Source organism: Macaca fascicularis, chromosome 8 (genome assembly GCF_037993035.2).
Source record: "Macaca fascicularis isolate 582-1 chromosome 8, T2T-MFA8v1.1".
Lineage (NCBI taxonomy): Eukaryota > Metazoa > Chordata > Mammalia > Primates > Cercopithecidae > Macaca > Macaca fascicularis.
The window spans coordinates 65,075,844-65,097,016 of NC_088382.1; the positions used below are offsets into that span (position 1 = coordinate 65,075,844).

The window sequence follows — 21,173 nt, forward strand, 5'->3', positions numbered from 1 at the left end:
TCACAGATTTAATTTTTCGAGTCATTTTTGGAGTTGTGGGACCACAGAGCTAGTTTGCAATCCCTATAGCTTTAAGAGAAGGTATTTCTAGTTTTGGAGTAGGGAGTAAGGGAGGTGGCGCCTGCTCCCGGCTCCACCACTCCCCGCCCTCGCGCCGGGGGTGGGGTGGCACTCGGTTTCCCGCGGCTACCGGCCGCGCCCCGCGGCCCGCGCCGCCGCCAGGAGTGCTGCGCTTCCCACCTGCCTCAGGACGCCTCGAGGGCTGCTGCGGTGCCCACTGGGCTGCCGCTCCTCCCGGCTCAGAGCTTCCCAGCCGCCGAGAGTTTGCGAGGGACCCCGGTGTCGGGCATGGTCCTGGGCCAAGGAGGGCCGCAGCGCCTCCGCACCTGCCTGAGCTCGGGCACCCCCGCCCACCGGAGAAGCCCGGAGCCCTCGGAATGCCGGCTGCCTCCCCCGAGGGCGCTGTCTCGGGGCTCCCCGCGGATCCGCCCGCCCTCAGCTGCTGGCGCGGCACCAGGCTCCGCACGCCTTTCTCTCCCCTGCTCTCCCTGGCAAGGCCGGACACGCCCACTGCCGCTGCTGGCCTCTGAGCCCGGGCGCCTGAGTTACACCCATTCTTCCCACTATTGTCGGCCAGAGCCGCGCTCCCGGCCCTTCTCTCGGTGCCGGCGGCTCCGAGCGGAATACAAAGAGGCCTGCGCCTCCCTGGCCCTTGCTACGGCCACACCCGTCCGTGCCCACTCTCCGCGGTCCACCGCGAGGGCTGCACGCAGGACCCCTCCTCTCAGCGCGCTCCTCCCCCTCCCCCGGTGTCGCTCAAATCCACCTAGCGTTCCGAAATCCCAGGAGTGGGGGCCTTCGACTGCCACCCTCAGGCCCCCTTGGCCGCTCCTCCCGGCCCTTGGGACTCGCCAGGGCTGTCCTCCCAACCCCTGCCCGCCGCTCCTCTAGGTCCCGGCCCCTCCTCCGGGGCCCTCCTCCTCCCTCGCCCCTCGCGCGCCAGGGTGGGAGCGGCGGCAGCTGGAAGAGAAGGGATGAGGTCATCCTCTCCCTCGGAGTCAGCTGGTGGAGGAGAGGAAGCGGGAGGAGGGAGCGCGCGCGAGGGGAGGAGAGGAATGTGCAGGTTCGAGGAGCGCCGCGGCGGCCGCTGCTGCTCCTGCTGCTGGCGGCGGCGGCGGCTCGGGCGGCAGCCGCGAAGCCGGGACGGCGAGGAGCGCGGGCGGCGGGCAGGGGCGCGCGCGGGGCGCCGCGAGCAGCTTGGCTCCGCGCAGGCAGCCAGGCGGCGCTCCTGCCGGCCCCAGGCGCGCCGCTAGCCCGGCCCAGCGCCCAGCCCGGCGGGCGGCGGGCGGCGGCGGGCGGCGGGCGAGCCAGCGCAGGAGCAGGAGGAGGGGGAGCCGCGCCGCCTGGGAGGGAAGCCGGGGCGAGGCGAGGAGGTGGCGGGAGGAGGAGACAGCGGGGAAAGGTGTCAGATAAAGGAGGGCTCTCCTCCGGTGTGGAGGCATCATGGCCGCTAAATCAGACGGGAGGCTGAAAATGAAGAAGAGCAGCGACGTGGCGTTCACCCCGCTGCAGAACTCGGACCACTCGGGCTCGGTGCAGGGATTGGCTCCGGGCTTGCCGTCGGGGTCGGGAGCCGAGGACGAGGAGGCGGCCGGAGGCGGCTGCTGCCCGGACGGCGGCGGCTGCTCGCGCTGCTGCTGCTGCTGCGCCGGGAGCGGCAGCTCCGGGGGCTCGGGCGGCTCCGGCGGCGTCGCCGGCCCGGGCAGCGGCGGGGCGGGCTCGGCGCTGTGCCTGCGCCTGGGCAGGGAGCAGCGGCGCTACTCACTGTGGGACTGCCTCTGGATCCTGGCCGCCGTGGCCGTGTACTTCGCGGACGTGGGTACGGACGTCTGGCTCGCCGTGGACTACTACCTGCGCGGCCAGCGCTGGTGGTTCGGGCTCACGCTCTTCTTCGTGGTGCTCGGCTCGCTGTCGGTGCAAGTGTTCAGCTTCCGCTGGTTTGTGCACGATTTCAGCACCGAGGACAGCGCCACAGCCGCTGCTGCCTCCAGCTGTCCGCAACCTGGAGCCGATTGCAAGACGGTGGTCGGCGGTGGATCTGCAGCCGGAGAAGGCGAGGCTCGTCCTTCCACGCCGCAAAGGCAAGCATCCAACGCCAGCAAGAGCAACATCGCCGCGGCCAACAGCGGCAGCAACAGCAGCGGGGCTACCCGGGCCAGTGGCAAGCACAGGTCTGCGTCCTGCTCCTTCTGCATCTGGCTCCTGCAGTCACTCATCCACATCTTGCAGCTCGGGCAAATCTGGAGGTACTGTAATGGGTGGGGGAAGAGGGAGGCTTGCTGCTGCTACTACATCCCCACTGCTTTGCTTTTGCACGGAAATCTTTCAGGGTTGCTGTGGTAGTAACCCTAGCCACACTCTTCCAGTTTTTGGGGTTTCTTTTGAACTGGGGCTTGCATTTTTAAAATTTGCAATCTCAGTCTAGGGTGGGAGGGAAGTGAGAAGCAAGGAAAGGACAGCAAAGTGGTTTCGATCACCTCATCCCTTCTGTCTTCCCACTCTGCCTCACTGGCTTCTCGCTCTTCGCATGCCACAACCACCCCTCCCAATTTTTAGTGATATTGTTTCAGTGAGTAGGAGAGGATTCCTGTCACATGTTCTAAAATTCCTTTATTTTTATGTTGAATTTGAGGTGTGTGTTGCCATTTGGATGGTTTCTTTTGTTCCCTGGTGAAAAAAAATTGCTAATTTTAGTGAAATGGGAGTTGCTGCTGCTCAAAAGTACCCACATATTAATGATCACTGCTGAAGAAGTGCTTTGCTCAAAGTAAAGATCCTAATAAGCAAAAGACTTGTCATATATATATATATATATATATATATATATATATATATATATATCTCCGAGCATGAGTCAGTAAACTTTATGGGGCCCAGATTTACTTTTAGAGTGCCCTTTCTGATTATCTTACAATATCTCCATATGTAATTTCTCATATAACTACGAGCCTTTGTAAAAGGGGTGGGGCACCATGTTAACTTTAGTTGTACTTGGCATCTTCATTGGCTACTTTGTTAATTGTCATCTGGTCTACCAAGTGTTTTTACACAGGGATCACCTCAGTTATAAACTGGAATACAAGGCTAAACTTGGGCAGAGGGAAACCACCACTTGAACAGTCACTGCCTGGACTTAGGAGCAGAATGAAATAGTATGCTCAGGAATACATTCTTTTGACTTTTATATGTTACTAGCAGATTTCGAAGCAATATTTTACATCTATAAAAATTACTTGTATGGAATCTATAGATTCAAATATCTCAGAGCTTTTTTCGGTTTTAAAATAACTTAGTAAATAGGTGGTATAAGTGAAACGAGGACAATTCCTAGAAAGTACACCAATATGGAACTGCACTCTGTGGTACTAGTGCTCTTTTTCAATTTTACTTGTAGCTATTTTTGTGATAAAAGATATGAGTTGTTGACTATGCCGAAGTATCCCCTGTGGAAACAACTCGGAGGATTTGTGGAATAGAACCACAAACTTCTTTTCATTTATGACGAACAACCATGTTTTCACCTGAGAAGAGCAAGTGTGGTAATTTCACAACATTTCCTGGGACCAGTGCTTTGTAAAGCTGACTGAACATTGCCATAGATGGTGCCCTTTCAGATTGTGAAACATTTTTTTTTTCAAGCAGATACTTTCTGGAAAAGTGATATTTGATATGCAGTCAGACAAATTGATGTTGGAAACCTTCATACATATTTTGGACTCAAAGTAACTTTTCGAAATGCTAGTTAAATATGATAGCTGTATTTCCCATGGATGACTGTTGGGAAGACATATAGCTTGATGCTCTTCAAGTATGATGAAGGACTTAAGTGCTTACTTTAATTATTGAAATTACTGAGTGGCTAGGATGCATCTGATTAGCATTTCTAATCTGATAATATGGTAAATTAAGCTTAACATCACATTTGTTAACTTTTTCAAACTTTATCAAGATTTGGAAATCACTTAATTTTAAGCACCTTTCAAGTTTCCAGACTTATGTAAATAATGCAAATACTTCTCTATCCTATTAACTGAAAAACTGTAACTTTTTAACAGATTGATACTTTATGAAAAATCTGATATTAAATTCTGTGAACTGAGGGAATCCTTTTAATTATAGTTGTGTTTACTATACCTTCTAAACCAAACATCTCCCCAGTTGAAAAATGATGCTTAATTTTCTCAGGGAATAGTATACAGAAAGTGAGAAATAATTAGGAAAAGATATGAGCCTAAAAACATATCAGAGAGACCAGAGCCACTGGGCCAACTTATCATACAGAAAAGTTATTGCAAAGGTAGGGAGTGGGGGTGGAGAGAGAAGGGATAGAAGGGTAAGGTTTGAATGCAGAAAGAAAACCACAGGCTGTCAGACAAATGCATTAACTGACCCCAGCACTTGGAGAAACTGTGGTCACACATTTCTATAGTATTTTCCTTAGAGAATTTGAAGTTAATACTGATAATGTGTGATCGTCTAGGAGGAATATTATAGTTGGAAGTATTATCAGATATAATATTCTGGAAATATTTGTCAACATTTTCAGAATAATGTATTTAGTAGATAAGTTTTAATTATCATCTAATCTAACTATTCTCAGATTCTGGTTAAGATATTTGGAGGATGCCAGAGTAATCTGGTGAAAGCATGATCTAAGACTAGTCAGCATCATTTTCTATTTATGAAGTATACTTTTCAAAAAAACCAAAACTTTAGCCTAATGTAGGACATTGGAAAGGGATAAGAAAGCTTATGGAACTTGACACTCAGATGCACTCTAATATGTTTCTATTTCTCTGAGTGTTGAATATTCATATGGAACTTTGGGGGAGTAGATGCATCTTTGATAATAAGCCGATGAAGTGCAACTCATCTCAGATTATTCTATTAGACTCACTATGATTCCTTAAATTAGAAGCATTCCTCCCTCTGCCTCTTCTAGCTTTTCTTTTCAATACATTATACACAAATATTTTAGAAACACCAGAGTACTGAGTGGTTCAAAGCACAGAGGTCATTATTCATGTTTTAACATGCTACTTTCTGGGATCAATAAAATAGATTTTAGCTAGGTTGGTAACTGCTTCTTGTGTTTCCATGAAATTCTAATTATTTTAGGGAAGGACCAGATTCTAAAAGCTTTCTGTAGATACAGTCTTTTGAAATAACATCAAAGCGTTTGCTTGTTTAGAAATAGCCATTGAAACATTGTGGATAAGATTTGCATGTATTTACACATAGGTCACAATGCAACTGCTAAAAGCAATGATACATATTCATTTTAATTAAAGTTTACTAATGGCAAATTAATGGCAGCTTTTAAAGTCGCAGGAGGTGATGCTGGGAAAGAGCTGTTTGAAATAATAAAGTGAGTTTTTGCTACCATGTGAAAAAAGCAATTATGACTTTAAAGAAACTGTGCCTGTGAATGAATGTGAAAGTACTTTCCTTTCTTATTTTTCTCATATGATTCCAGAAATTACCAAGAGTACAGTTCAGCCAGTGGCAATCACAAATTCCCTAAGAGAACAGTTTTTAGTCCTCATGCTTTTGATCAATTGCATCCAAATGTCTTTTTCCTTCAGAAATTATGAATTTTACTCTTAAAACTCTACCTGAATTTCTCCTATGTATGTATGTACATAGTTAATTGTTTTCTGGAAAATATGCACTTTGTAAATAATAAGTCAGTGGATGGTAGAGTGGGGAGCATTTTCACTATTCTTACTCTTTTGGGTTTTTGGGTTTTGTTTTTGAGTCTCCGTCATGAGAGTCATCTGGGAAAAATGTGAGGAAAATACAGTTTTTTTCTGCTCTTGTCATGTTTGCTATTCCAGAAGACACTGATTGTGTCCCATGTTCAAATAAGTTGGGAAAATGGTGGGTTAGACAAAGTTAAACAGATCTCTCTACAGCAGGACTTCTCAGAGCCTTTTATAACCTAAGGCACAGTTGTCAGTAAGCTTTTAAAGGCACATCTATTAAATATTTTTATAATGATGCATGCAAAGCACTCTGATAAACACACCATTCTTAAAACTGGCCAAACAAAAATAATAATTTTATTGGCACTTTAAAAATACACAAATTTTTTTTCTACTTTTTATGTCATCTACATTTTAAAACAACTTAAAAGGAAATTATTAGTATCTGTATATGTGAGAAAACTGTCTCAGAGAGGTTAAGTAACTGGCTTAACCTCTTGATAGGGTCACCCAACTATTATGTAGTAAAGTTAGGATTAAAAACAGGGCCCATTTTACCATACAGTCTATGCTTTTTCTGGCTGAATTAGCTACCTCCAAATGCCAACTTGGATAATAATGACAACAATGTATAAAAATAACAATTTACCTTCACTGCGGATGGCAAAGTGGGAAAGGGAGCTACAGTTTAGATGGATTAGGGGATCTTTCCACTGACACACCTGTAGGTAAACAGTAAAACAGAGACTTGAGCTCAGCTCTTTGAACTCTCAGTTCATTGCCTTACTTACTACACCATTAGGACATACTGAGATTGTTTCATTAAATCCTAACTAAGGAACATGATCTCGTAGTAGTTTTAATGATTCCATGGCATAATGTATGTGAATATGTGAAAAGTTATTTGCAAACGATAAAGAGGTTCTAGAGAAAAGGAATGGGTAGAAAAACTAGGGAGGATATAGGTTACACCTCTGACTATTGAAAAAGGTGGTTTCTGATTTTGAGTTAGTCCTGAATTCTGATATAGATTAGGCAAGATTGGTGCCATTTGCTGAGTTTATCAAATGGTTATTTTCTGCATATACGTGTTCCCTCTCTATACATATATATTAATCAGTCATTCAACATACACTGAGCACCTGCTATGTGCAAGGCACTGTGCTGGTTACTAACTATTCCAAGGTGAATAAAATATATATATTTCAAGGAATCTACTCTCTAATGGGGAAGACAGAAAAGTCAATAGACCATCTCAATAGAAGAAGATAAGCACCATGATAGAAACAGGAAACGCAAACCGCCTTGATGGTTCAGGTAAGACTCTCTGGAAGAGGGGATATCTGAGCAAAGGTTTGAGGGATGAGAAAAATCTGCTTTCTGAGTAAAGTGGGACATTGGCCTTAGAGCCCTGGATACAATGTGTAAAGGCAGAGAGGCAAGGCTGGTTAAGTGCATGCTCTACATATGGAGTGAGGAGGGAGAGTAGCTAGAGATGAAGACGAAGAACTAGTTGGGCTAGATAATGAAAGGAATTTAGATTGTATTTTGAAGGCCTGAAGGAGTCATGAAGGATTATAGGGGGGGAGGATTGTTAACAAACGTGTTAAAACACTGTTTTATTCAAAGGAATGGCAGAAAGTTGAAAGTTTCAGAGGCTATGTCATTCATCTCTGACTCAGTTATGTCTCTATCATTCATGGAAATCCATTGGCTTCACAGTGGGGAGTTGGATGTCATTGGCACATATAAATAGACCCATCATGATGGGAGAGTCATTTTTCAGAAAAACAAGTTGGTTGAAAGTTTTAATGATATTTATACTAAAGTAAATTATTGGCAAAACTTTCTTTGGTGTTACTATTTGAAGAGTTATTTTCTTAGGATACAGTAGTTTTTACTTTATTGAAAGTTAGGTCTTCTGATCCATAGAAATATATTCCTTGTGTTTATTAGTCACCTTTAACTGTCCAGAGAGCTTCTATGTTCTATTTCTTATTTGATCCTTTGAGTGATCTTGGAGGTACCACTTCTATTTTGCAGATGTGGAAATTGAGAGAGAGAATTTTAATTGTTTTCCTCTTTGGGTCATATATTTCTGGAGAGGTTTTAAGCTAGAACTTAAGACTGATATGGGAGGGGTGAAAGCAACATGGAAAATGACTGATGGTACTGAGGATGATGAGGTAGAAGAGTAGCCTGAAAGCTTGAGAACTCCGTAGTAAGTACTGAACAGTTATAACATGGAAGAGGCATTGGACTTTTGTGTAGGCCCCCTGGGACAAAATTGGTGGGACCTATAGGAAGAGATTTTGAATTGATGGAAGGAAGAATTTTTTTAGTAGTTGAAGATATCCGCAGATCAACTGGGCTTCCTTAGAAGGAGTGAGTTTCCCATCACTGGAGTGTCTAAGCATAGTCTGGAAAATTAGGTAGAGATGTGGTAGAGAGACTAACTCTCATACAGAGGATTGTACTAGAAGATCATCTTCCAGCTCTGAGATTTTGTAATAATCTCCATCATAACATGCTGCTCCAAACATAGTAGACTAACATTTGCTTTTTTGTGGATGAAAGAAGTAGAATGCATTTTTGTGCAACACTGCAATTGTGCCATTTTAATATCTATTCATTGGTTTATAGACTTAGTATCTTCTTCCCTGGAGTATCACAAATCCATATGCCATCCCTGAGTGCTGGCTTTGGCATCAAGCTCTCTGAGTTAACTGACAGGTATAAATCCACACACGATCAGACAGCTCCTTGTGCATTTACCTGGGTTTCTACATGAATTGGAATAATTTATGTATAAATCTCTGTGGTGGGTATATCTATGTGATATCTTTGCAATAACTAGTGCAAAGGTAAATTTCTTCCATTCACTTGAACTGTGAAGTGTTTACTTTACAAGGGTAAATATTTTTATACTTATTACTCCCCAACAGACTACCTTAATGGAACAGTTGAATGTGTAGCATCTATGTACATGTATACTATCAGTTTTGAACAATGTCTACAAATCCTTGGAGCAATAGCTTTGAAAGTCCCTGCTCAATCTCTTACAAAATGTTTCTTCATGATTGAGTATCCAAGCACACAACTTGCTAGTAAATATGTTTTATATGTTACAGTTCGAATGATGTAGTTCACCAATGGATTTAAGTAACACCAATTACTGTCTAACAAATAATGCACTGATTCTCCTTTACATGGACTTACTGGCTAATCTGATTAATACATTTCTTTGACTTATTTTAGAAATTTGTATGGAACACTTACTGGACCTCTGGAAGCAAGACTAGAGATTAGAGTTGGATTTATTTTTCTTATGCATTTTCACATAAAATGTTCAGTATGATACTGGTCATAAGTGAATGTTTTATCAGGTGTGATCTTGTAATGTGTAATTGTTGTTGGAATTTAGGGAAAATTATATTTAATAATGCTCTATAAGAAATATTCTCTTAAATGGCATTGCTTGATTCTGAATGCCATAACAAGTGACTTCAACCCAACAACATGATTGTGTCCTTGGTAAGTGACAGCATGGCTGATCAGGAAGAAAGACCATGGGCAAGTTCTCATGAAGTTAGTCTAGTGGTTGTGGAACTTAATGTAAAAGAATATATACTCAGTGAATACCTATGGATCTGTGAATAGAACTCAGGCACTATTCTTTCTTCTTGATGAAAGTGTAGCTAAACTTGCTACTTTGTAGCTTCTCTGAGATTCTAATGGTGTGGTGAATCAGAAAAGGTGCAATGTCTTCTGGGAGGGATAGGAAAAATCACCCCAGCTCTTTTTTTAGATTACTAGTGTTGGGAAAATAGGGGTACATTTTGTGAAGTGCTAGTCACCCTCTGAGAAAAATGCAGCTAGAAGCCCAGCTTTGTATTCCTGTTTTTGCTGATAGAATAGTCAGGGTGAAGAAGCTATCTGATAGATATTTTTCATTGAATTCTTACCTATACTTGACTCTCTGAGAATATACTTATATATGGAAGGAGTATTGGCATTTTTTATGTTTTAGTCTACTCAAAACGCTTGCAGCCTCCACTGTTACTACCACCACCACCATCATCACTGTAATTCTTATCATCATAAAACGTCGATTCCACATCTAGTATACGTATAGAACTGATACAGATTGCTGATTGTAGGAGAAACTGGAGAAGGATTAAAAGGACAATGAATCAGTCCAGAAACCCCTGAGGTGGTCTGAGTGATACCGTTAGGTCTTTTTTAACCCTAAAATAGACAGAGAGGGTCATAGTTAGAGTGTCAGTGATAGAGCTTATTTAAAGAGGCATCTGTTCTTTTGGGAACTGGACTAAATGTGGGGTATCAGAAAAAATGATTTGGTCTCCCATAGCAGCAGATTCCAGGCAGGCTATCTGACTGCCCAGGGTCATGCGCCATTGTAGGTGTAGATGACACACACGGCCCAGCTCCTGGAGCCTCACAGACTAGGTCTTCTTTTGGTTTCCTCTTTCTGGGTCTTAATTTTCTCTCTGTATGATGTGATTGGTTAAAAATAATATCCTAGGTTCTTTCCAGGTCTAAAGTTCTGATTCTGCTCTTATTATACATTCTTTTCACTTGCGTAGTACCTAGGGTGTATGCACTAGAATGTTTACAGGTGTTCTAAGGCCACTGTTGTAGGCTTTCTCTGTTTATGTAAGTCCAAGGGGATATACAAGGGACTTTCCAGGGTTGATAATATTAGTGTCTAAACTCCCAGGAACTGGCATGATTCATACATAGAGAGTCTTAAATATATTCATATAATGCAATTAATCTTATGTTATTTCCAAATTTTAGCTATAATCAAATAAAACAATTTTCATTAAAAACACATATCTATGTATTCAAAATGATGTCAAAAGTCTTCCATGTCACTGATTCTAAGATATATACCATATAGACTGGAGAAGCCAAAATTGCCATCTAGATTTCATGTGGTAAGGTATGCACAGCTGGAGTGCTGTGGTTAAGAAATAAGAACAACGCTTCACAGGCTTGAAAGAACTATTCATTATTTCAATGAGAAAATGGTTGCCAGAGCTAGATTTGCTTTTAAATTAAAAGCTTGTCTTGGGTTACACTGCCACTGATTTAATATGCTGAAAATTGGATTTAAACTCTATACAAAGATACAACATCCAGGCCTATCCTTGTTAAAAATAGGGATATGGTGCACTCTGCTAGAACAGAGCATTGCATTAGCCTTCCCTGAGAATCCCCTGGGGATAGGAATTCGCTGGATTCTAGGTTCTTAGAAATCTGATGTGAAGCTGAACGATTTTTAACCCCATGCCAACATTTCAGATTTTAAAATTTTAAAAACCTTAAGCATCTGTTTTCAAATTATCTGAACAAAGTATGTCAAACTATTTTCTCATCTTTATGATTCATAAGTAGGCTGTTTGAATCAGTTCTACTTCTTTTGTTTAATTTATACACATGCCATATTTCCCTGTTGGGGAATCCTTTTATACAAACAGAGCAGTGGGTATTGTGTGGGGTGAGTAACGATGAGTCAAAGAGAGAGTTATGCACATATAGAAGTAGGATCTATAGTGAACACCACTTGAAAAAGACTTGAGATGACTGGTTTGACTTCCCCTCAAGTCCACTCTATTTAAGAAGGACAGAGTTGCCTTTCTGAATCACTAATCTGACAGATTTCATCCATGTGAAAGCAGTCTGACTTCCTTTTTCTGCAGCACAGATAATAGTCATGAATAAAGATCTCAGTCTGGGGCTGAATTCTTTACTTTTCAGGGTTTTTTTGTTTTGTTTTGTTTTGTTTTGTGGCAGAGAGTCAATAATCAAAGCAAAGGTAGCAATTGTAACAATAACAGCGACTAAATGATTCCCTATAACTTCTATCATTAATTCATGGCATAGTCACTGTATCAGTATGACAGTAACAATGAGGAAATGATCCCTTAGTGAGGCAAGGAAAGGATTTGTAAAGGCTTTTTTGTTTTGATAGACTTTCAGCTCGTGAATTAACTTCCTGTTTTACAAGAGTAAAATTAATAACAGTCCATTTTTAAAATATAGGCTAATTCCAGAAGACAGTCTCAAACAGTTTATACTACCTGAATTTGTCATTATAACACAAATTAAGAGGCACGTCTCCATAAAGTTTTATATTTCTAGGAAATCTACTACCCTTAAGAGTGGCAGTCACAAATATGTATCTTTGGGATTTTTTTCCTGATGGGGTGATGGCTAGGTTTGAAAACTTGAATTCTAGAGGGGTGTGGGTTTCTTTACCCCATCCTAAGGAAAGCACGGATATTAGTTGAGTTCTTACTTCTGAAAAGTCATAAACAGTTACAATTATTTAAGGATATAATATCTACCTACGTTGAAATAAGGCTGGAATCAAATGAGAAAGAGGGAGGAAGCCTGAAGGTTTTATCTAACAAGCATGTCCAAATACTCTAGAAAATATCATAGTGTTGCATTCTCTAATCTGCTAATAGGAGTGTAGCGTGTTGTCCATAAGGCATGCATCTGTTAGCTAGTGGAAGAAAAATTTATCCCTGAGAGAAATGAACAAAAAGAAAGAATTGTATTCCACAATCAGAGAGCAGATTTTCAGTTCTTAGAAGGAGTAGGAAAATCGTACTGATCTCCATTTTGAGATACAGCACAGCTAAGCTTCAAGCGGGGCTTCACCAGCCAGATCAAGCTCCTGTTAGATGAGTTTGTTCCGGGGCAAAGAAAGAAAAGCTTGAGTCGTGATAGTGGTCAGGTTTATGAGGTCAACTTGATATATATTTATTTGATTTTTATAGATTAACTGGGTGCAGGTACAGTTGTGTTACATGGATGCATTGTGTAGTGGTGAAGTCTGGGCTTTTAGTGTACCTGTTACCCAAAGAGTGAACATTGTACCTAATAAATGGCATTTCATTCCTCATGCCCCTTCCACCCTCCCACCTTTCAGAGTCTTCAGTGTCTGTAATTCCACTCTGTATGTCCGTGTGTACCCATTGTTTAGCTCTCACTTATAAGTGAGAACATGTGTTCTTTGAGTTTCTGTTTAGGTCATTTCACTTAGGATAATGACCTCCAGTTCCATCCAGTTGCTGCAAAAGTCATGATTTTACTCTTTTTAATGGCTGTATAGTATTCCATGTTCTATGTACTACATTTTCTTTATCCGGTCTGCTATTGATGGGTATTTAGGTTGATTCTATACCTTTGCTATTGTGTATGGTGCTGCAGTGAACATACACACACATTTGTTTTTATGATAGAACGATTTGTATTCCTTTGGGTATATACCCAGAAATGGGATTGCTGGGTCAAATGGTAATTCTATTTTTAGCTCTTTGAGGGGTTGCCACACTGCTTTCCACAATGTTTGAACTAATTTAGACTCCTACCAGCAGTGTATAAAAGCATTCCCTTTTCTCTGCAACCTCACGGGCATCTGTTATTTTTTGACTTTTTAATAATAGCCATTCTAACTGGTGTAAGATGGTACTCATTGTGATTTTAATTTGCATTTCTCTGATGATTAGTGATGTTGAGCATTTTTTTCATATGTCTGTCGGCCGCTTATATATCTTCTTTTGAAAAATGTATTGAGAGCACCAGCGGGGTCAGCAGTTTGTGCGTGTTTGACTGAGAATTTTGTGTTATCAGAAGTGAACAGGAAGTCAGAGTCCAGAGGGTGAAGGCCAAAGCACATTATCACAGGTGGGGCCAAAGCACATCATCCCAAACCTGGGAATCCAAACAAAGGCCAGAAATAAGCTTACTAATTGAAGAGGTGGGTGAGACTCTGAAATCAAGGACATCAAGACAGTAAACCATGCCCATGCTTCAAAAGGTAAAACTGAGGAGAAATTTGTTGGATTTATATTCACAATAGACCTACTTCTGTTCCTACTGAGGGGAGGGCAGAGAGCTGGGACTGCAGACAGGTTCTCACTCAGGCACGTCGACTGCCTGCAAGCTCATGAGCAACTTATCTGTTAAAGCACCACCTGGTCACTATGATCAGTTGCTGAGAATAGAATGACTAAAATAAGCAGCCAGTGATAGCCCCTTTATTCATGGACTCCACAAACATCTGCTTAGGATTATAGTAAGGAAAATACATTAAAATAATATGCTTTCAAAAAGTCTACTCATTAGGAAAGGAGCCTAGTCATGGGCATCGCCTGCAAATGTCTTTGTGGCGATGTGCCAAGGACGGAGCTGTGGCCTTGTTACTGAAGGTGGACTCTGCAAACCCAAACTGTCAGCATCTCTTGGGAGCTTCTCAGACATGCAGAATCTCAGGCCCAACCTAGCTCTGCCAAATCGCCACCAGCGTTGTAGCAAGATGCCCAGGTGATTAGTATGCACATTAGAGTTTGAAAAGCATGGAGCAACTACTGCTGCTACAGGGGAGGGAAATTTAAGCTCAAATGGTCAGGAAAGGCTAATCTGAGCTGGATGTTAACGGGAAATATGGTTGCTCCAGATATTTGTAACTGGCTTTCTCACCAAGCACCTAGTATGAGTTGGGTTATATAGCAAGTGTAGTATAGCAAGGGTTGTTGCTTAGAAACTTAACAGAGATAGGTGCATTCATACACACACAAATGAATCTCCTTATAGACAATGCTTTAAGCAAAATGTGAAATGTTTTGATTGGCAAAAGAAGTGAAAGATTTAAATCTTTATTAAAAGTCCATTATTGGCTGGGTGCGGTGGCTCACGCCTGTAATCCCAGCACTTTGGGAGGCCACGGTGGGCGGATCATGAGGTCAAGAGATCGAGACCATCCTGTCCAACATGGTGAAACCCCCTCTCTACTAAAAATACAAGAATTAGTTGGGCGTGGTGGTACACACCTGTAGTTCCAGCTACTCTGGAGGCTAAGGCAAGAGAATCGCTTGAACCTGGAAGACAGAACTTGCAGTGAGCCGAGATCGCGCCACTGCACTCCAGCCTGGTGACAGAGCTTCATCTCAAAAAAAAAAAAAAAAAAAAAAAAAAGTCCATTATTTTATGGTTTTATGTTGCAGAACCAATCTCTAAGAAAATAATTAAGCACATTGACTGCCTGCCTCTCACAGTATTATGCCGTATTCATTTGGGCATTAGGACAGGAGTCATCAAAGTGGACAGGAGGTGGTGAGAGAGTGACCAGGCCTTCCCAACAGTGGTGGATGCTGAGGGAACCATTGGCTTCAGAGTAACCAGACACTGAGAATAGAGAGTGAAGAGCTCTCACCAAGACATGATAGTGGTTATCTTTGCTCAGAGAAGTGGAGTGGGCTGGTTCTGGGCTTATTTTTATATTTTTCTGAAAAAGAAGTAGTGAGGGTAGACAAAGTTTGTGTATGCTGGATGGATGGAAGGGATAGTGGAGAGTGAGGCTGGGTTTCTGAACATTCCTCTGTCTTAGCTTTTAATCTCCTAGACTGAAGAGCCTCTGAATCTACATGGAGAAAGAACTGAGATAGGGACTGAGGAAAACTGAACTGGGACTCCAGGCGTGAAGGACCAAGCCACAGCCAGGAGTTAGCTGCGTGTTTAGATAAAACAATACAGAAAGAGTTCTGGTGAACAACCTGTTCCCTGCAATTCCCCTCCCCTCAGTGACTCCTGAGGCCCACAAGGCACAGGTTTACTGTAATGAGGAATAGGATGGCTCAGCTTGATGGCATACTTCACCATTTGTCTTCCTACATGAGAAATGTAATATTCAACAATATGACAAGACATGCAGTGTCTATAGTTTAGAATAAAGGGATAATGAGAATGGTACCTTATAAAATGTATATTCGTGTAGACATGTTATTGATTTCCTTATTTCACATTAAACAAGATAGAAACAGATGACCTTCCCAGAAATGCCTCTTTTCAAAGTATTAGTTTTCTGATTTTCCTTTCATGTAACAGCTGGTGTTGCTACGCTATCACTTTTCTTGCTAGGGTTCCCTCCCCCATCTGTGTGCTGGGAGGTGATCGTTTGGTTCAGTGTTCTTTTTTTTTTTTTTTTTTTGAGACGGAGTCTCGCTCTGTCGCCCAGGCTGGAGTGCAGTGGCCGATCTCAGCTCACTGCAAGCTCCGCCTCCCGGGTTTACGCCATTCTCCTGCCTCAGCCTCCCAAGTAGCTGGGACTACAGGCGCCCGCCACCTCGCCCAGCTAGTTTTTTTTTTTTGTACTTTTTAGTAGAGATGGGGTTTCACCGTGTTAGCCAGGATGGTCTCGATCTCCTGACCTCGTGATCCGCCCGTCTCGGCCTCCCAAAGTGCTGGGATTACAGGCTTGAGCCACCGCGCCCGGCCCAGTGTTCTTAAATGTTTCCATGGAGAGTTACTAAATTAATTTTTCTAAGTCTCCTCTTTCAGTAGGTGTGGTCACCCCACATGGCTTTCCATATGGTTGCTACTATCCACCTGTGCCCGCTGAGCACTTGAAATGGGCTGGTCCCTATTGAGATGTGTTCTAAGTGTCAAATACCCAAGGGATCTTAAAAGACTTGCTATGAAAAAAAGATAATATCTATCTTATTATTTTTATTCTGATTTCATGTTGAACCAATAATGTTTTGGATATACCAGGTTGAATAAAAAATATATGATGAAAGTTAATTTTACTTGTTGTTTTTTACTTTATAAATATGGCTACCAGAAAATTAGAATTGTGTGTGTGGCCTGCATTATTCTATTCTATTGGACATTGCTAAGCTAGATGATGTCAGAGCTTTTTGAGGAGTGAGAAGAGGGAAATCCAAAGTGAAATGTTTCAAAATACTATACGAGAATTTACTAGAAGTTACCAGGGAAAGGGCAGTGAGTTATTTTGCTGCTGAGGCAGGTTTACTTAATGGATTTTGCAAATAAGATTAGCTGCTGGTAAAAATGGACTCTTTAGGAGACAAAATCCCTAATATGAGTAAAGCTCATTGCCTTCCCTGCTTCCTGCCTTGCTTAAGGCTGAGCAACATGCTGTGCTTATTTGGTAGATTAATAAGTAGTATTTGATGATGATGATAAGGTGTAAATCTTTGTAAGTGCCATTGTAGCTTGCCATGCACATTCGTTCTATTAAACCATCCGATCTTCTCATCAGGCTCCCAGGGTAGGTATTATTGCTATTCCCATCTGAGGATGAACCAGCTGAGGTTCAGAGAGGGCAGGAGACTTGCTCAAGTGCACATAGCTACCAAGTAGCAAGTGCCTGGGCTCACTTTCATGACTTTTGTTTCCAAATCTCATGCTTTTCCTGCTCTTTCCCGCTATATCTTACTATTCCAAGGTTAATCCAAGACTCACCTGGAGAAGCATTTCTTGACCTTTCAGATTGTGCTAAAAATGGTAATGAGTTCAATTTTACCATGATATCAATGAGAACTAATTAAGACCAATTATGGGTTTTTCCGCTGACCACCAGGGTGACCACCAGCTGTTGGCGTCAAATTTGAGTCTTCACTTAATGCTGTTAAATTCTCAACTATAAAATGTTGGGTGGGAGTTAAATCAGATCATTTCCAGAATTTTTCTAGTTCTGTAGTTCTATGTAAACTGTCACCTAAACAGAGAATATCAATTCTTTTTATATACCTTATTGAATATCTACATGTGGACTGATATTCACATTTTATTGACCTGGGCTAGATTTCTGATAAACTGCTTCTGGGATTGATACGTCACATATATTTCAAACATGGAGACTACAGGTCAATTTTATCTAAAATGTGTCAAATTCATTTGATACCTACTGGTAAAATACATGTTATTTCCACTGGGAAATGCATAGTACTAAAGAATGCTAAGTAGGTTCCATTCCCATGTGAATAGTATATCATTAGCTTGTATTTATATCCTCATTTTGTATGTAGCCATGCTTTGCATATACTAGCAGCATTCCACCCCACATATGTTCATGAATTATGAATTCTACTACAAGCATGCAAGGCAAAGCCCCTCCGCCAGTCACATCTCTCTCTCTCTCTGAGGCCACTAGGATTTGTATCTATGTGACATACTTCAGACTGAACTCCTAAGACCTATCTCAGAGGACCAACTGTAACAGTCCAGCATAGGCAAGTGCTAGAAGATTCATCATTCTCGAATGCGTGCAATTCAAAATTTTCAGTATCAGATACGGCTAGTTTTTGTATAAACAATTCCAAATGTTCATTTCGAAAAATCAAAAGAATTCCCTTGTTCCCATTCAAAAGATGCTTCTCAAAAGTGGATATGACTTGCGTTGAAAGGGCTCACCGACTTTAATCCAGTCCTTATTTTAATTTTTTTGGAGCATTCCATTAATAACTGTGCAGTATCATTTTTCTTTTAGGTAAATGATTTTATTGCAAAGTATGGGTTTTTTGGAGAGACTAGGTGGTTTCTAAATATGTTTTTTGAAGTTCATGGCATAAAAGTTGGTTCTAATTTACTTAGATTTTTGATACTAATATGCTATAAGAAACATGAAAATCTATAGCACTGATTTTTTTCATGGTTTTCTTCCATATATACATGTGATCATGTAGTTACATAGGTTAGGATGTATTGGAAACAGCAGATATGATTTAATGAAACTCAGGTACTGTGGAGTGAAAATGCCTTCACTCATTCATTTAGTAAATATTTACCAAGCATTCACTATGAGCAGGCTCTGAGCACGCACAAGTTGTCCAAATGTGCTCTCTGACTTCAGGGAATTCACTGTCCTGCAAAAGTCTGCCATTTGTAACTGTTTATACCTCAAAGGTGCCCTGCATTATCAGCAAGGGCAGAGAGAACGCAGGCTGGGAAGGGACTCCTGCTGGGAAGGTTTCACAGAGGTAGGAGCTTTTAAATGGGACTTAAGAGAATGTTAAGCAGAAAAAAAAGAATGGGCAAAGATGTCTTCTGCTGTGTTGTGTGGAGGGCTGAAATGGAAGGGGAGAGGGAGAGAAGGACAGCAGATGAGAAGGGAGTTTGGGGCCAAACTAATCAGCAACTTGGGTGCTCTCTTAAGGCATCTGAAGTTGACCGCATTGGGGAATGGACAGCAATGAGTGTCAGGGGAGGCTCACAGGCCACACTCAGTCATGTATTTTCAAACAGTTTCCTTTTCAAAGTGGGAAAGAATGAATTGCAGTTTGAAAATATTGGAGAAAGAAGTCTCCTGTACTCTTCAGAGGTGGGGAAAAGGAAGTGTGAGTGAGGGGTGGACTTGAAAAATCTTCTGAGCTTTAAAAGGCTCCATGATGAGTGGAGTGAAAGCACTTAAGTGGGCTTGACTGAGTTCTTTCTAAAGATTCTGGTAGTACTGGTTAAGAACTCTACTTAATGAATTATTGGAAAAGGCATAAACATAAACAGAGTTGGGAGCATGTTAAATAAAGATGCTCTGTAAATGCAGTCTGGGCAATTAAAAAAGATTTACCAGAGTAAAGCTAAATACAGTATAGTGGATAATTAATGAGCCTGTGACAACTCAGTAATAACTACCCTGAACTTTTACAATGGTGCATGAACATGTGTGCAAGTCAGAGGGAGGGTTTGTTTTCACAATCAGCTCCAGTTAGCTAGGAAATTTCTCGACAGAAGTTAATTAGGGATTCCTGGTAATGGAGCCTGCTGCTAAACCAACCTCCTGTGCCAAAGGTAACTGACTTTGCCATTCATTCATGGGTTTCTTGTTGAGCCTAAAGGGAGTTTGGTTGTAAATTTGATTCTCCCTTTTCTCGGTTCCCTAAGCTGTCACTGTAGCACGTATTTTGACTTTAAGTAGGGCTTACCTTTCTTACTTTAAGAAATGAACTTCTGTTTGTTTTATAGGCCGGTGAATTCCACCCTGGGAAAGACCTCTGTAGGTGAGCTATAGGTTCTTGACTGGTCCAGGGAATTCAAATTATTAGGATGTGCTAAATTCTCTGTCTTTGATACTTTGGGAACATGGGTTAGAAACTGCTCAGTAAATATTCTTCAGAAAATGGTACTTTTGAGACCCCGGCCCCTTTTATTTCAGTATATCTTCATTTGAGAAGTTTTTGGTTTACAGAAAAATTGAATGGAAAGTACAGAAAGTTCCCATATGCCCTCTTCCCCTTCTCCCACTCACCATTCCAGTTTCCCCTATTATTAACATCTTGCATTAGTATGGTACATTTGTTACAATTGATGGAAAGTATTGATACATTATCATGAACTAAAGTCCATAGTTTACATTGGGGTTCACTTGTTGTGTTTTAAATACGTGTATGATGACATGTATTTGTCATGAAGTATCATGCAGAATAGTTTCATTGCCGGAAACCTCCCTTGTGCTCTACCTATTCACCCTCCCTCCATCCCCAGAAACTCCTGGCAATGACTGATGTTTTTGCTGTCCAAAGTTGTGCCTTTTCCAAAATGTCATGTAGTTGGAGTCATATAATATGTAGCCTTTGCGGATTGTCTTCTTTCACTTAGCAGTATGCATTTAGGATTCCTCCATATCTTTTGTGGCTTGACAGCTCATTTCTTTTTAGTGCTCAATAATATTCTATTGTCTGGATGTACCACAGCTTGTTTATCACTTCACCTACTGAAGGACATCTTGGTTGCTTCCAAATTGTGGCAACTATGAGCAAGGCTGCCATAAACATCTGTATGCAGGGTTTTGTGTGGACATAAGTTTTCAATTTATTTGAGTAGATACCAAGTAGCATAATTGCTGGATTATATGGGAAGAGTGCATTTAGTTTTGTAAGAAACTACCAAACTGTCTTCCAAAGTGGCTGCACCATTTCACATTCCCGCACTTACCAACTTCTGAGCACCCACCCTGTGCCAAATGACCCTATGTTGGGGAACAGAGTAGTGAACCAGGGCACACGATGTTCTTCTAGAAAGAGTTAAGATACTGTGAACTTGTCCAAGTTACAGACACGCTAAAATTAGGGAGTAGTTGGCTATTTAGAATTTATGCTTTATAGTACAGATCACGTAATTATGCTTGATGAGAAATGCATAAAATAATAAAAATTTAAATTACTGTAAAAGATCATATTTATTCCAGTGATTAGGTAGTTCTATGGAATTATTCTGCTGGACACGTAGACATTGAGTTCTGGTACCAACTCACTAGATTCACATGGGGGAAATAAAAAACTATTGGAACAAAACTTATAATTATCAGTAGAATTATTACTTTACAAATGTAATTATGAGGTAAATAATTTTTATGTTACAGAAAAAAAGGCACACCACAAATACAACATTACACATACACACACACACACACACACACACACACACACGCACCCCTTTGATGTACTTTGGAGCTCTGTCTGAGAGTTGGACAGTTGCCCTGGGGTGGCAGCCTGATTCACTCACCTCTGCTCCGCTTGGGCTCCGCCTCTGATGGACCTGAAGGGAAACTGTATATATAAATGGCAGAAAATC

The 21,173-nt window shown here is 41.7% G+C and overlaps 1 protein-coding gene across 4 annotated transcripts in view; it reads left to right on the forward strand.

The window, feature by feature from the left end:
• Window positions 1–1,499: 1,499 nt before the first annotated feature.
• XKR4 (XK related 4) overlaps window positions 1,500–21,173 on the forward strand; it is a 427,714-nt gene continuing 408,040 nt past the window's right edge. For all 4 annotated transcript variants that reach the window (XM_065519236.2, XM_065519239.2, XM_065519238.2 and 1 more), the window contains exon 1: window positions 1,500–2,306. In XM_065519236.2, the coding sequence (XP_065375308.1) occupies window positions 1,504–2,306 (803 nt within the window). In that variant the 5' untranslated portion in view covers window positions 1,500–1,503. The remainder of the gene's footprint in view (window positions 2,307–21,173) is intronic.